This window comes from Myxine glutinosa, chromosome 2, assembly GCF_964187855.1.
Source record: "Myxine glutinosa chromosome 2, kmMyxGlut1.1, whole genome shotgun sequence".
Lineage (NCBI taxonomy): Eukaryota > Metazoa > Chordata > Myxini > Myxiniformes > Myxinidae > Myxine > Myxine glutinosa.
This window is the reverse complement of record NC_136262.1, coordinates 36094303-36108309: the sequence shown is the minus strand read 5'-3', so window position 1 is coordinate 36108309 and position 14007 is coordinate 36094303. Positions and strand designations below refer to the sequence as shown.

Below are 14007 nucleotides of genomic sequence, written 5' to 3'. Positions count from 1 at the left end.
TCACACCACTTCCCTTCCATCTCGTCTCCTGCACACAACATATGTCCACTCTTCTTCTGACCAATAGTTCCACCACTTCTCCTGATCTCCCTGTCATTGTCCTTACATTCCATGTCCCAAACTTCAGAAACCGATCTGCACATCAGGCATCAGACGTTTCGTCGTCATAAATGGAATGATTTCCACCCTTGCTTCGATCGGGTTCCCCACCTTGAGTTTTGACAAGAGGGAGTGGGGTCCCCCACGGGGTACTTCGGGCTGTAACCCTGCCCATATGTCGTCGTAATTGTCATGGTTCTCTTTTTGAGGCAATGTTTTCATGGCCGGATGCCCTTCCTGACGCCAACCCCTTTAGTCGCCTCTTACGACACGCAGGGATACGGTGTACCTATTCTAAACCGGGGTACACACCGGTATATATATATACTGTATATGTATATATTATATACTGTATATGTATATTTTAAATCCGTTTTCGTTTGAGTTACTTTATCCAGGTGTGAAGACGTCGGGTGGAAGCTATTCAGGTAAGGCTCCGGTTTCTCCCGCGTTCGCTCCCTATGCGTATTAACTCCGCCATTCGACTGAATGCCTCGGAGTAACAGCTTGTTCGGCTATCCGTTCCTTGGAAAGATTTTAATTACCAGGAACACGACAATATTATGACGTGAAGATGAACCGATTATATTTTGGCATCAAGAGGTCATAGGTCATGTCAGGTAAAAATGTGATACTTAAGAACAGCTGAAGGGATTTCAATCAAACTTGGTGCAAGTATGTACAAACCTCCGTCAGTGCATCCATCCATGATAGATTATTTGTTCCTGAAAGGTCACGGGTCAGAGATCACATGGAAACTCGTGTTAATGTGATACCATTGGCTATGGGATTTGAATTAAACTAAGTACATGTACCATGATACATATGTACAGATTAGATATTGAGCTCAAATGGTCTTGAGATTTTACGTCAAAAGTTAGAGTAAGCAAATAATTAATGTGGGCGAAGGCATATCGGTCGATGTTGCGATGTCGAAGTATGCATAGTTTCTTTTACGACCTTGTCTCTATTTTATTACTTCCACCACCTTTGGCGGACAGAGGGTAATGTTTTCAACCATGTCTGTCTGTTTGTTTGGTTGAGCAGGATATCTCAAAGTTGTGGCCGGATTGGGACGAAATTTGTGGACAGGTTAGGTGTGTGACAAAGACAAATTGATTAGATTTTGGTTAAGATCCAAATCTGGTTATGCGAATTTTATAATTTTTCAAGTGATTCTTCGCCATTGAGAGATGGGGCCAAAAACGACATATAGCATATCTCAAATCGTTGGGGACAAGATATGACAAAACGAGGCGGATGAGTTGGTTAGGTGGCAAGAACAAGCCGATTTGAAAATTTTGGTTCAGGTCCGGATGCAGATCTGGCCTATCAGTGGGATATAAAACGTAAACTGTTTATCCTGGCAGAGGTATGCGCTCTACTGAGTGCGGTTCTAGTTTAAATTGAATTATTTACTTGAACACAGTGAAACACAAATCGCCCTTTTGCCACTTTCAAAAACACTTCCGTTTAGCAGTACTTCGACATGTTAAATAAGGTGGTGTATAAGACACTGCATAAACGGCGCAATCTTGATAAAGGTGTATTTTTGTTTTTTTACAGGTTATGTCCATGGACCTTGGCTGGCAGAAAGAAAGCAAGGACATTGATGCAACAGAGACTGTGCCCAAACCTTGCAGCGTACGTGAGTTCCATTTAAAGTGGTTCCAGAAATTGCTGCCACTTGGTAATAGATGCAGCGTCTGCAACATGGAGTTGGACATGAATTCAAAGCATCAACATTTTGATCATCAATGAACCATACTCTTTGTAGAGTGTCGGGGCTACTGAAGCAGTCTTTTGGCAACGGTTATGGTGGGTGGTTTGCCGTTGCCTCCCCAGCAGTCAGTTCGGGAAACATTATTTGTTCAGGGTGTTGGCTATAACTTGCCAAATCTTCGTGAAAGATAGTGTGGCATCTTCAACGTTTACTGGCCATTGCTGGCAGATGCCTCTGATGGACGGCACACACACCAATGCCTCACACTATGCGAAACAGCAGGATGAAAGGTTATGGCGGGGTTGAGATTCGAACCCGGGCTCTATAGCTCACAGGTGAGTGTGCATACCTCTCAACTATCATGCCAGCGTTAAATATTTTATTATGAACAAAAAACTAATTTATAACATTAATGTTTTTAGAGTTTAAAATAATTGTGGATGTGAACACCAATGTATGGCAAAGTTGCTTGTGCTATTTCATGCTAAAACAGTTTTTAAGATGTACAATCATAAAAATGAATCTCTACTTCTTTCATGAGTGACAGAAATCAGAGATTGAAAATGTATTGTTTTGAGCACTCTTGCTCACCCACCCTGTACATGTAGAATGTGGCCCTGGATAGGTGAATGGTGATTGGCTGATAGTCCTGTGAAGCCACACATTGGAAATAGTCCCGTCCTTTTCCCAACCACTGCCTGCTGACATAACAACTTGATAGAAGGAAGAGATGTTCCGACACTATTGCTTTATTAAAGTTTAATAATCAAAAATGGTAAAATTAAAAACAAAGCACAGCAAGACAGTAAATGACTATACTATACAATACAATAACAACAACATGCATTTTAAGGCCATTTTCCCTGCTAGAGCGGGGGTTAGCCTTGCGGTCCCCATGACGATCTTCTCCATCTTGCCCTATTTTCTGCATCTCTCCTTGTTAACCCCCTTGCCCGCATTTCTTCTTCCACCATCTTTAGCCAAGTATTTCTCGGTCTTCCCCGTCCTCTACTTCCTTCTACATTCATTTCCATCACTCTTCTCAACCAGTCACTTTCATCCTTCCTCAACACATGACCAAACCATCTCAACCTGTTCCTCTTCACAACATCAATCACAGGCTCTATTCCCATCATTTTTTGCAATTCGTCATTTGTCTTCCTCTCTCTCAACGATACTCCACACATCCATCGAACCATTCGCATTTCCACCCTTTCCGGCCTTCGTTGCTGCTCTACATTCATTACCCATGTCTCGCTCCCATAAATCATAACACTTCTCACACATGCAGCGTACACCTTTCCCTTCAGCTTCAACGACACTCCCCTCCTCATCAGCACGCCACTCAGTTCCCGAAACTTCTTCCATGCACATCTCACTCCAGCAACCATTGCCGAGTCTGGCAATCATACTTGATGACTTGGGTACTAACCTCAACAAGACAAACACAAAACGCGTAATCATCTTCGTGTCGATCTTCGAACGATTTCCACAAACCTGGCAACAACAAAGGATAGGTAGGGAAAGATAGGATTTGCAAAGGAATAAAATAAACCTGAAGCCAGGTCAGAAGAAAAGAAGCAGGGGAAATTGGCATGGGTCAGCCAGCGGTGGACATGTGCTCTGTGACAATTGGTCCCGCTCTCCCGTCTCATTTTCCATTCGTATCCAACCAACACGAGCTCACCTTCATCTTATCTTATTATTCTCTGTTCTTCTACTTCTTGTCCTTTCACTACCCTGCAGGGCAGAGTTTCACACTGCCAGACACAATGTCCATACAACTTAATAAATAATTCTTTCAAATTCCACACCTGCCAAGCCAACCTGAAACGGATTGGCAGTTACAGATAGTGGGGTTTGGAGATCGGGGTGTTTTTAATCATAAAAATGATGGGACAGGGTGTAGATGGGAGGCACAGGCTTATGAGATTCCTTACAGCTCTTACTGATTGGCATGTAGCCTCAGGCATATGGTTACAATGCCCTGGCCTACAAAAATGAAGCGGAAAGCACAAAACTCGACGCCATTTCCTGGAAATTACACTTATGTACAACCTATTCCCCGTCCTCACCCTTTCCTGTGCAAACAGTATTTATATCTCGTTTATTGCAATGAACTGCAGCTTTTAAGACCAGTTTTTTTTCTTCCACACCTTGGGTTTGAGAGACAATGTGTTCCATCCAGCCATGTACAAGCCAAGCCATCTCGACACTGGCATCGAGGACAAACGCATGTTTCATTCCCTTCGTACAAAGGCGGATGTCTCCACATGGGTAGTCTCGGTGCAAGTCGTCATAATAAGTCTTTGGGCACCACTGATCATTGGTGCCATAATAAAACAGCAGCTGAAGGTGTATTGGTGCAAAGGGATTGGAAGTCAAAGATTCGACACTTTAATGCAGGCTTCATCCCAAAGGAAAAGTTTCTGAATGTGTAAAACATAATTTTTTGCATTTTGTGCCATTTATGTAAACATCAGGCCCCCTTACCTTGTGCAGGTGTTTTTTAATGGTCTCGTCATCTCGTTGCAACACCGTCGTCATTTCCTGACTTGCCATGAACATGCCGTTTGCTGAAACCATACACAGATCACCACAATACGTTAGTGCCTTCCTACAGACGTTAAGCAGTTTGACCTTACATTTGAACCTATAGTTCTCATATTCTCCATTTTGAATCTCATCCCTTGTTAACATTAAATTCCCATTGAAGGATGGAGATTGTGGTTACGACGTAATAGGCAGCCAAGCCAAAATAGAGTTTATTAAGCCTGCAGCCATTGGTGGTGTTGTGCAACAAACTTCAAATGATGCAACAACCTTGTTCTATAAAAAGTTAGCATTTTGGATGGATGTATTTCAGCACTGCTGTGATGACAATGTAATTTATCATTAAACAAATTCTCCACATTACTGAAAACAAAAGTGTCAATTATGAAGGTAAAAGTTTCATTTGTGAGCTAATTTCTTCCTCTATCCAGGCACCTGCCTGAGCGTGTGTGTGTGTGTGTGTGTGTGTGTGTGTGTGTGTGTGTGTGTGTGTGTGTGTGTGTGTGTGTGTGTGTGTGTGTGTATGCGCTCGTTCTACCATCTCATCCTCCCAGTGAGGGGAACCATGTTTAGAAGGCCCATTTACATTGGCCCTACTTTCAAATACCTCATATCCTTTCAACCCAAGTCTGTTTGTAATCTGCAGTGACTAATTGTCACCATTCCCACTGGCTTTGAATCAGTTATAAAACCATGGTTCATGGTGATGCAGCAAAGTCCTTTTGCAATACTGCCAGTCTTACTCAATCGGTCATATTCCCAATATTTCTTGTAATTGCTCCTGTTTTCCGTAAATATGATCATGTCTCTAACTTCCACTCAAACTCCTCCTTTCCCCTCTACTCTTGGTTGGCTCCTCTCGACTCCTCAGATCAGGTCCTCTTGAATATGTCTTCATCTTTGGTTGTCTTCAAGGAATTGCCAAAGCACCACCTTTTAATCAGGCAATTGGTCTGGCATACAGTCCACCATCTCTTCCACGGACTGATCTGTGCCTTGGACTCTCAACATTCTCCTCTCCATCCATCAGCAAACAGTACATACTGCCCTTTTGTGTCTGTTATTATAAGCTCTTAATGGTACAATTGCCTTTGGTCTCTACATTTTGATCTTTCACCCCTCGTTTTTTTATGCAGCACCTGACTTTCTCATCCCTCCAACCACATTTCTTAATTTAGCCTTGAAGAAGAAGGACTAACACTCAACATCAGACACACCTCGTTTCTGACAGCGGTAAGCATAGTCATTTGATAAAACGCATTGCCGTAACTCTGTCTGAGAAAAGGCAAAGGTCTTAAACTGGAAACCTTGAAGAACCTGTAAGAAGCAGAATATCATAGATTAGATGAAGACAAAATCGAAAATTCACAAGTAGACAATGGCTCCAAGTTGCAGAGACCATGTCGATTTTTTTCTGCAGGAGAATAAAATATGTGAGTCAACCTTATGGTATATATTATGGTCAAACTCTTTCAGGGCTGGCTACCACATTTCTTCCATGCTACTTTGAAGAGACTTCTCTCACATGCTCTTCCTCTTAAATGCCAGCATTCATAAAGATGGCAATCTGGGATCAATCCCCTCCACCCCCTGCAACTCCATTGAGGCCTTGGATTATTAGGCCCTCTGTGCCAATGCCATCCAAGGACAGAAGACCAAGTCCAATGGCTATTTGCAAGTTCATATTCTGCAATATAATACGAACTCGCAAATGGGCACTGGAACCATCTCCATTTCTCACTCACCAGATGCAAGTTTGTCATGTTGCAATCTTTCACCAGCTCTCTTCTGGCCGTGCTCCTTCTGCTTTCTTACCCAATCACGTTATGATCTCTCCCTTTTCTACATACTTGTGCTACAGGTACATCCATGCATCTTTGACCAAATTCAGAATTCCAATTCAACCTGACTCGGTGGCGTAATGGTTAGAGTGTCCGCTCTGAGTCTTGGGAGGTCTGTGGTTCAAACCCGACCCCAGAAGTCATACCAAAGACTTTAGGAATGGTATGTGCCCTTCCTTGCTTGACGCTCAGGATATAAAAAGGATAAAGCATGGACAAACAACCATAAATTGGCAACACTAATGCAGGCTTCATGGGTCTCATGGCCTCCTCCTGCATCAAAGTTCCTTGCAAGGGAACTCACATATTATATTATTATTAATGGTAAGAAATGACAGTAGAAATGTTTGAATTACCAACACAATGAACATTGAAGAGGGAAAGGGAGGCCTTCACAAAATTCGAATCAGGAACACCACCCAGTGAAAAGCAGCGGAATGCCCAGTAGGTGAGCATCGACTTCAGGTGCTTGGGCAGTAGAGACAGTATGGCAATGGAAGGGTATAAAAGATAACGAAGATTGCACAGCACAGGTGAGAGATACCGGCCCTGAGGACTCGTAGACATTCGCTCAATGGTGGGAAAGAGCAGCACAGCTTTAGCAACCTGCACACACAGCACAAAGCTATACTTCATCTTGAGTACTATTGGGATGTGCAGTTAACAATCACATCTACTGAAAACTATTCGGTGTGCAACTTTCATCCATCCACTCCAATTTTAATCATTGAAATCCACCAATGGCATTATTCGTAGATTCTCAACTTCAGATTAGTAGATTCTCAACTGATCTGTGAAGCATCAACTTGCCTTCAGTCGTGGCTCACGCTTCATCATCTCCAAGATGACGTAACAACCAATGGAGTGGCCAATGAGAACTACCCTTACAGAAGGGTCAACTTGTTCATGAAGGAAGGCAATTTTGTGATCAATCTGCCCTTCCAGTCCAAAAATATCATGGTCTTTCTTTGGACCTGGAAAAGCAGGCAGCTGGGTCAGCAGCGTAGTCAAAGGAGGGTTTGCTGCATGTAACCCAAAATTAAGATGTCACTTTTTTCATCAACATTCCTGGAATAGCAAGAAATAAAATATAAAAAATACCTTTTGACTTCATAAGAATTATTGGAAGGTAAAAATTTTTAACTTTTAGATGCCTCCCTCTTCCTCAATTCTCCCATTTGTGGATTTAGCTCCTCACATCCATTCAGTCTTGCCCTTCCTTGCGGTCTTTTGAGATGCGCTACCATCTTGTGTTGTCTTCCATTTTGATCCATGACCTTTTCCATTCTCACCGAGTTTTCCTCTTCATCAACCCGTAACTTTGTCTGTCATTCCATCTGCCTGTCATTGTGCTGTTTGACAGTCGCTTTATGTTGTCTATCATTTATACCAGTTGTCTGCATGTTCCTCCATTGTCAACTGGTTGGCTTATACCATGGTGTTTTTCTCTTCCAATATATTTGACCTCTGGTTTAAAAAAAACCCCAATATTTCCAACGTGTGTGTACCCCGATTTAGAATAGGTACACCGTATCCCTGCGCATCGTAAGAGCGTGACCAAGGGTTGGCGTCAAGAAGGGCATCCGGCCATAAAAACATTGCTTCAAACAGGGAACCATGATTGTCATGGGGCCCGCAAGGCTAACCCCCGCTCTAGCGGGGAAAATGGCCTTAAAACGATCATTCATTCATTCATTCATTTCCAACGACTTGTGTAAAACTTCAAGATTTCAGAACCTTGTAGATACTCACCATCTGACATTGGCATGCCTCGTGGGGGATCACAGTGCCCGGCATGGCCGATCGCCCACACAGGGTAGCGACCCTTAAATGCCTGGTAAAGGGCTGTTAAGAATGGCCTGTAGTACTGAACAACACCTGGATTTCCTGCAACGAAGAAGGAAAGGAAAAAAATAAAAAACAATTCCACCGTTCTTGCAAACGTACCATGTAGATGGTACCTAATTTAATTCCAGTGAAAGTACCAACGTACCGGGAATTATGAGAAAAAGTGTGGACAAAGCACTTGGAACTGCATGGCGAAGCTCAATGCAACCAAACTTAATGAGCTCAGTGGCAGCCCCGTTACAGAATATGAACTCGCAAATGGGCACCGGACCAGGCTGAAGTGACCTGGAATCTGTCTTTTCTGTTGCTTGGGATGACATTTCAGCTAAATAGGAGGTTGAGTGACTTTTCAAAATCCCTGGGGAAGGTAATGCAGTGAAGACGATACATTACATTACAAACCAGGCTGAACCGTATACGTTTTGCATCCCACTGATAGACTGGATTTGGACCTGAACCAAAATCTAATCAGCTTGTTCGTGTCGCCCAACCAACTCATCCACCAAGTTTTCTCTGAATCCGTCGATAACTTTTTGAGATATCCTGCTCACAGACAAACAGGCCTGAAAACATAACCTTTGTCCACCTTAGGTGGCGGAGGTAATTATGCTCAATTATGACTGGTATGGTAGAATACAATATCAATTCATGGTTGTTACATACAACAAACAACAACAGGCATTTTAATGCCATTTTCCCTGCTGGAGCTGGGGTGAGGCAGGGGGGTTTGGGGGGAGGGGAGGGGTTAGCCTTGCGGGCCCCATGACAATCTTCTCCATTTTGCCCAATCTTCTGCATCTCCCCTTGTTAACCCCCTTGCCTGCATTTCTTCTTCCACCACTTTTAGCCAAGTCTTTCTCGGTCTTCCTCGTCCTTTACAGGCTATATTCCCATCATATTTCGCAATTCATCATTTGTCTTCCTCTCTCTCTCAATGATACTCCGCACATCCACCAAACCATTCGCATTTCCACCCTTTCCAACCTTCGTTGCTGCTCCAAGTTCATTACCCATGTCTCGCTCCCATAAATCACAGCACTTCTCACACATGCAGCATACACCTTTCCCTTCAGCTTCAAGGACACGCCACTCAGTTCCCAAAACTTCTTCCATGCACATCTCACTTTAGCAACCGTCGCCGAGTCTGATCCACCTTCTCCATTCAGCATGTCTCCGAGGTAGCAAAATGTTTTCACACCTTCCAGCTTCATGCCGTCTCCAAGATCCAACTCAACATTTCCTCCATCTACAACTCCCTCTATGCACACCTTACACTTGAATGTAGCTGCCACACTGGTTAATGACCCTCTCAGAGCACTACATTTTCGATGAACCCACTCAGCGCACATTGTACATTGAATGGAGTTCACTCCGACAGTCCGACACCCTTCCTGCACACAGCACACGGCCACTTCCCAATTCTTTCCACCTCACCACATGCTTTACCACTTGCCATCACCTTCGTCTTTCTGATATTCACCTTCAGACCTTTCGCCTCTATACATTCCTTCCACTTGTTAATCTTCTCCTTCAGTCCATCCATACTCTCCGCATCAACACCAGATCATCTGCATACAACAACTCCCATGGTAAACCGTCCTTTACGTTCCGAGCCAGCACCTCCATCACAGCTACAAATAGTAGTGGACTTAGTACCAACCCCTGATGCACTCCCACCTTCACCTCAAACTCACCACTGTTCCCGTCCTTCGTTCTTACAGCTGTACGCACTCTCTCGTACATTGCCATCACTACTCTGATCAACCATTCCTCCACTCCTAACTTCCTCAATGCCCATGCCACTACTTCATGTGGAACCCTATCAAATGCTTTCTCCAGATCAACAAACCCAAGAAACAACTTCTTCCTCTTCTTGATGTACTTCTTCTGCAACTGCCTTACAATAAAAAGTGCGTCTGTCGTTCCTCTTCCTGGCATAAATCCAAACTGCATTTCGTCGATCTTCACTTTCTTCCTTATCCTCCTCTCCAACACCCTTTGCAATACCTTCATTCCATGCTCCAATAACTTTATCGCTCGATACGAGCCACAGACCGGAGGGTCACCTTTCCTCTTGAATAGAGGGACGAGGGTACTCGGTTCTCAATCCACTGGAATGCGGCCTTCTTTCACCACCAGATTACAGATCTCTGTCATTCTCTTCACACCCCAATTTCCTGCTGCCTTCAACATATCTCCCACAACTCCCATCGGCCCTACCACTTTTCTACTCTTCATTGCTTTTATCGCTTCCTCAACTTCCTTCTCGGTTATCTTCTCTGCCGGTCCTAAAACTGGGTTACTCTATCTGTTGCCGTCCCTTTCATTCTCTGCATTCAACAGCATTTCCATATATCTCTTCCATCTTCCTTTAATTCCATCTGGGTACCACAACGATTTTTCCCACTTCATCCTTCAAGCAACTCACCCCCATCACATCACACCTCTCTTTCGCTATCTGCTTTGCAATCCTGAATACCGCTCTGACCCTCTTCCAAATCCAAGCGTTCTCCGAACATTTTCCTGCATGCCTCCTGCGCCTTTGCTACCTCTTTCTTTGCAGCCTTCTTAGCTGCCTTATAACTTTCATGCTCTGCCTCTTCTGCCCCCGTACCCTTCGCCTTCTGCCACTCCTTGAACTTTTTCCTCTTCTCGTCAATCCTCTTTCCAACTTCATCATCCCAACACCATGTTTCCGAGTGCCTCGGTGGTCCTTTTGTCCATCCACATACCTCACCAACGGCTCCCAACAGACTATCTTTCATTGACATCCAACCACTTTCAAGCTCAACCACATTATCCTCGACCATACTCAGCCTCGCTTTTAATGCCTCCCTCACTGTCACCTCTTTCAACCTCCACACCTTCATTCTCGGTTGGTACTTCACCCGCCGAGCTCTCCTCGCACCTTTCACCCTTATGTCGCAGACAACCAAGTGGTGCTGTGAAACTACCTCCTCCTCCACCCGAAGTAAACAGCCTCCTCCCCCGGGATCACCGTTGTGTCCCGGAGGTTCCCCTATCTGCATCAGGTAGTCAACGTTTGCCGTCGACCCACCTGACGTGTACGTAGCAAGCTTATCCGCTTTTTGGAACTGAGTATTACAAATCAACAAACCAGCTCCATCAGCAAACTCCAAAATCCTTTCACCTTCTCCATTCCTCACACAATATCCGTAACCCCCATGGACTCCCTCAAAACCATCTACACTCCTTCCCACATGTCAATTTAAGTCTCCTCCTACCACAACAACTTCCTCATCTTTCACACACCAGAACTGGTCCTTCTCTTCATCGCTCCAACCGACCTGCGGAGCATATCCCGAGATGACGTTCACCAAGAGCTTTCCAATCATCATTTTCACCATCATCAACCTATCACTCACTCTAGTCACACACACCACACTGTCTACAAACTCCTCAGAAAACAGGACACCAACACCATGCCCGCCTGGTACATGCAGAATAATTATCAAAAAGCTTGTAAAACAATATACAGTACCTGGTAATGCAAGGTGTCAGGGTTTTCAGTCAGAAGCCACATAAAAGGAACGCCATGATGTTTTCAGCATAGCTCAATTTTTTGGTATTCTAGGGAGGCAAAGATTGATCAACAAATGACCCCTGACTTCCTGATGCATCAATTTCAACCAGAATCACATGCTTTCATGAAACTAATTGTATTCGGCACATGACTGCGGGTAGCATCATTTTCTGGAGGCGAAGCTGTGCCACTGATGTGGTGCTCCCTGTGGGTTAGAGGAGGAATTTGAATTTGTTCATGGTGCAAGAGATAGCTCACCTACTCTTTGCGAAGGAAACCGTGGGATTTTTAACGTCCACCACCTAATGCTGGCAGATGGGACACCCAGTTTAACGTCCATCTGATGGACAGCATACATCTTGATAAATTTATTATCTGCCTGTGAAACACCAGGATGACAGTTTATAGCTCAGCCGGGATTCAAACCCAGGCGAGACAGTTCACTGGCAAGTGTGCATACATCTCGGCCATCCTGCCAGCCCATGAAACTGACTGCTTACGTTTAAAACAAGACGGATGGCCTAACAATGGTGTAGCCGGGCTTGTTTGATACTTTAATTTAAGAGGATAGTATGACCTGGGTGGTGATACCAGTTGGCAGTCAGCAAATAATTTAAGTTTTAATTTATTTTTTTTCAATAAATTCCACATTCCTGTGCCGCATTCAGTCGAACGTCAGGCATTAGCAGCGGGTTTGTGAAGGACTGACACAAAAGACGTACCTCGTCTGAATGTTGCCATATCCAGTCAATGGCGAATCTGCAAATGGGGAATCCGCGAATGTCACAGACAGAAACCCTTGCGTCATTTCCTCATTCTGCTTTAAACTCAATATTTCTATATTTACATTCCAAACAGCGTCATTCATTATTACAATCACAAATTAATACCATAGTGTTAATACTGTATGTCAAAATATAATGTTAAATCATGATTGTATTGAAATATCAAAACAGCGAACCATCATCTGTTCACTTCCAGATTCGGGAGCAAGGCCTGTGTCGACTGCATTTCAAAATCATAATTGTATCAAGGAATTTCTGAAACGTACCTACCTTAAAACATCCCCTGGAACCTCAAAACGTTCCACAGGTTATTATATTTCCTTTTCGTGAAATATGCAACTGTAATGATTACTGAATGCTGTCCCCCTGTCATGTGACCAGATCCTCAGCTCTGATTGGTGGACGTTTGTGAGGGATATACATACATACATATACATATACATACATACATACACTGGACGGACAGACGTTCCAGACGGCATTGCTCTACGGGCTAGGCCGTAAAAAAAAAAGCATGAAGCACTGCTCTCCCCTCTGGGCTGGCGCACCAGCATCACGTCTGTCTCGTGGATTCTGTAAAATCTAAAGCTCTCAACACTATTGGCATCTCCAAAATAGAGGATGAAGCACATGGCCTGTTGGCTGTTGTTCTCGCATTGCAGGCACGTCGTTTGCCTCTATTTTTAACGCCATCTCTTCTGGTTCAGCTCCACCTGCTCTGATCATACCCATGAACTCCAGGATGCACACAATCTTCCAGTAACCCCCTTCTGTTCAAACTCCTAAAATCCAGGCTGAGCGCACACCTCAACATTTTTCTCCTATTTGTGGAAGCACCTTCCTGGAGTTGCTCAATGCTGCTCTTCTCACCACCTGCTTGAGGTTCTGAAGGGAAGAGTGTCATCCCCCATCCCTACCTGCAATCTTTTCTGCCCACATTAATCCTCGACCTAACCCAACCCCATTACTTGCAGCTTACTATGTCCCATGCTCATCGCTTTGTCTTTGATTTTTCAATTTCAGATCATGGGGTTTCCAAGAGGGGAGGAGGGGGGTTACCCCCTGAATCCCCCAAACCCCCCAAACTTCATAAGGAACGGCCGGCTTGGCGAGCGATAGCTAGCTGATTGGTAATGGTGCACACTCCTGGTTTGTTACTCTTGTCGAGCACAGTGCCTGCGCAAGTCGGGGCGACGCCGCTCACGGCACGCTCGAAAAGTGCACACGCCAAACCAACCGGGTTGTGACCTTTCGACACGATGAAAAAAAAGCATTCAAAATGAACGAAGCTAAATGGTTTAAAAGTTTACATTATACCTGTATGGTGTATGGTCACTGACGCACAATCCAGGTAAATTTAAAGTCCAAAACTCAAGCAAGGCCGCTCATCCGCCGTAATCAAAGGTCGGTAGGTGACACTGACAGCGGCGTCGGTGGGAGGGTGGGATGGTATGTTAGTGTTTTTACGGTTTTAGTACCCTCACGTGCCTCGCTGGACCGAGACCTCAAAATAACGACCGAATCGAAAGATTGCAACACATTCGGCCATTCGGGCAAAGCTGGGGGAGAAGAAGAAGAAGAATGCTGTTTTAATTCCCGGAACATTATTCAATC

The 14007-nt window shown here is 44.3% G+C and overlaps 2 protein-coding genes across 4 annotated transcripts in view; one reads left to right on the top strand and one right to left on the bottom strand.

Annotated features, from left to right (window-relative positions):
• Window positions 1-4738, top strand: part of C2H8orf76 (chromosome 2 C8orf76 homolog) — a 24535-nt gene extending 19797 nt beyond the window's left edge. For both annotated transcript variants that reach the window (XM_068108347.2, XM_068108346.2), the window contains one exon: window positions 1666-4738. In XM_068108347.2, coding sequence (XP_067964448.1) covers window positions 1666-1860 — 195 coding nt within the window. In that variant the 3' untranslated portion in view covers window positions 1861-4738. The remainder of the gene's footprint in view (window positions 1-1665) is intronic.
• LDAH (lipid droplet associated hydrolase) lies at window positions 2556-14007 on the bottom strand. 2 transcript variants are annotated; one of them, XM_068108348.2, is made up of 9 exons: window positions 13711-14007; window positions 12331-12367; window positions 11567-11655; window positions 8210-8422; window positions 7969-8103; window positions 7027-7190; window positions 6573-6822; window positions 4316-4398; window positions 2556-4171 (listed from the first exon to the last, which is right to left on the bottom strand). In XM_068108348.2, the coding sequence occupies exons 4-9, from the start codon at window positions 8382-8384 to the stop codon at window positions 3881-3883; spliced, it is 1098 nt and encodes a 365-aa protein (XP_067964449.2). In that variant the 5' UTR covers window positions 8385-8422; window positions 11567-11655; window positions 12331-12367; window positions 13711-14007; the 3' UTR covers window positions 2556-3880. The 2 variants fall into 2 exon arrangements, with proteins under 2 accessions (XP_067964449.2, XP_067964450.2); XM_068108349.2 differs by lacking the exon at window positions 12331-12367 and having other exon boundaries at window positions 13711-13999.

What these genes read in the sequence shown, in the direction of transcription:
- LDAH (XM_068108348.2), bottom strand. Translation starts at nt 8,384, where the DNA reads ATGTCATCCCAAGCAACAGAAAAGACAGATTCCAGGTCACTTCAGCCT. An exon ending in ACTTTTTCTCATAATTCCCG is followed by an intron (nt 8,104 to 8,209) that starts GTACGTTGGTAC and finishes TCTTCGTTGCAG; the next exon opens with GAAATCCAGGTGTTGTTCAG. An exon ending in AGCGTGAGCCACGACTGAAG is followed by an intron (nt 6,823 to 7,026) that starts GCAAGTTGATGC and finishes CTGTGTGTGCAG; the next exon opens with GTTGCTAAAGCTGTGCTGCT.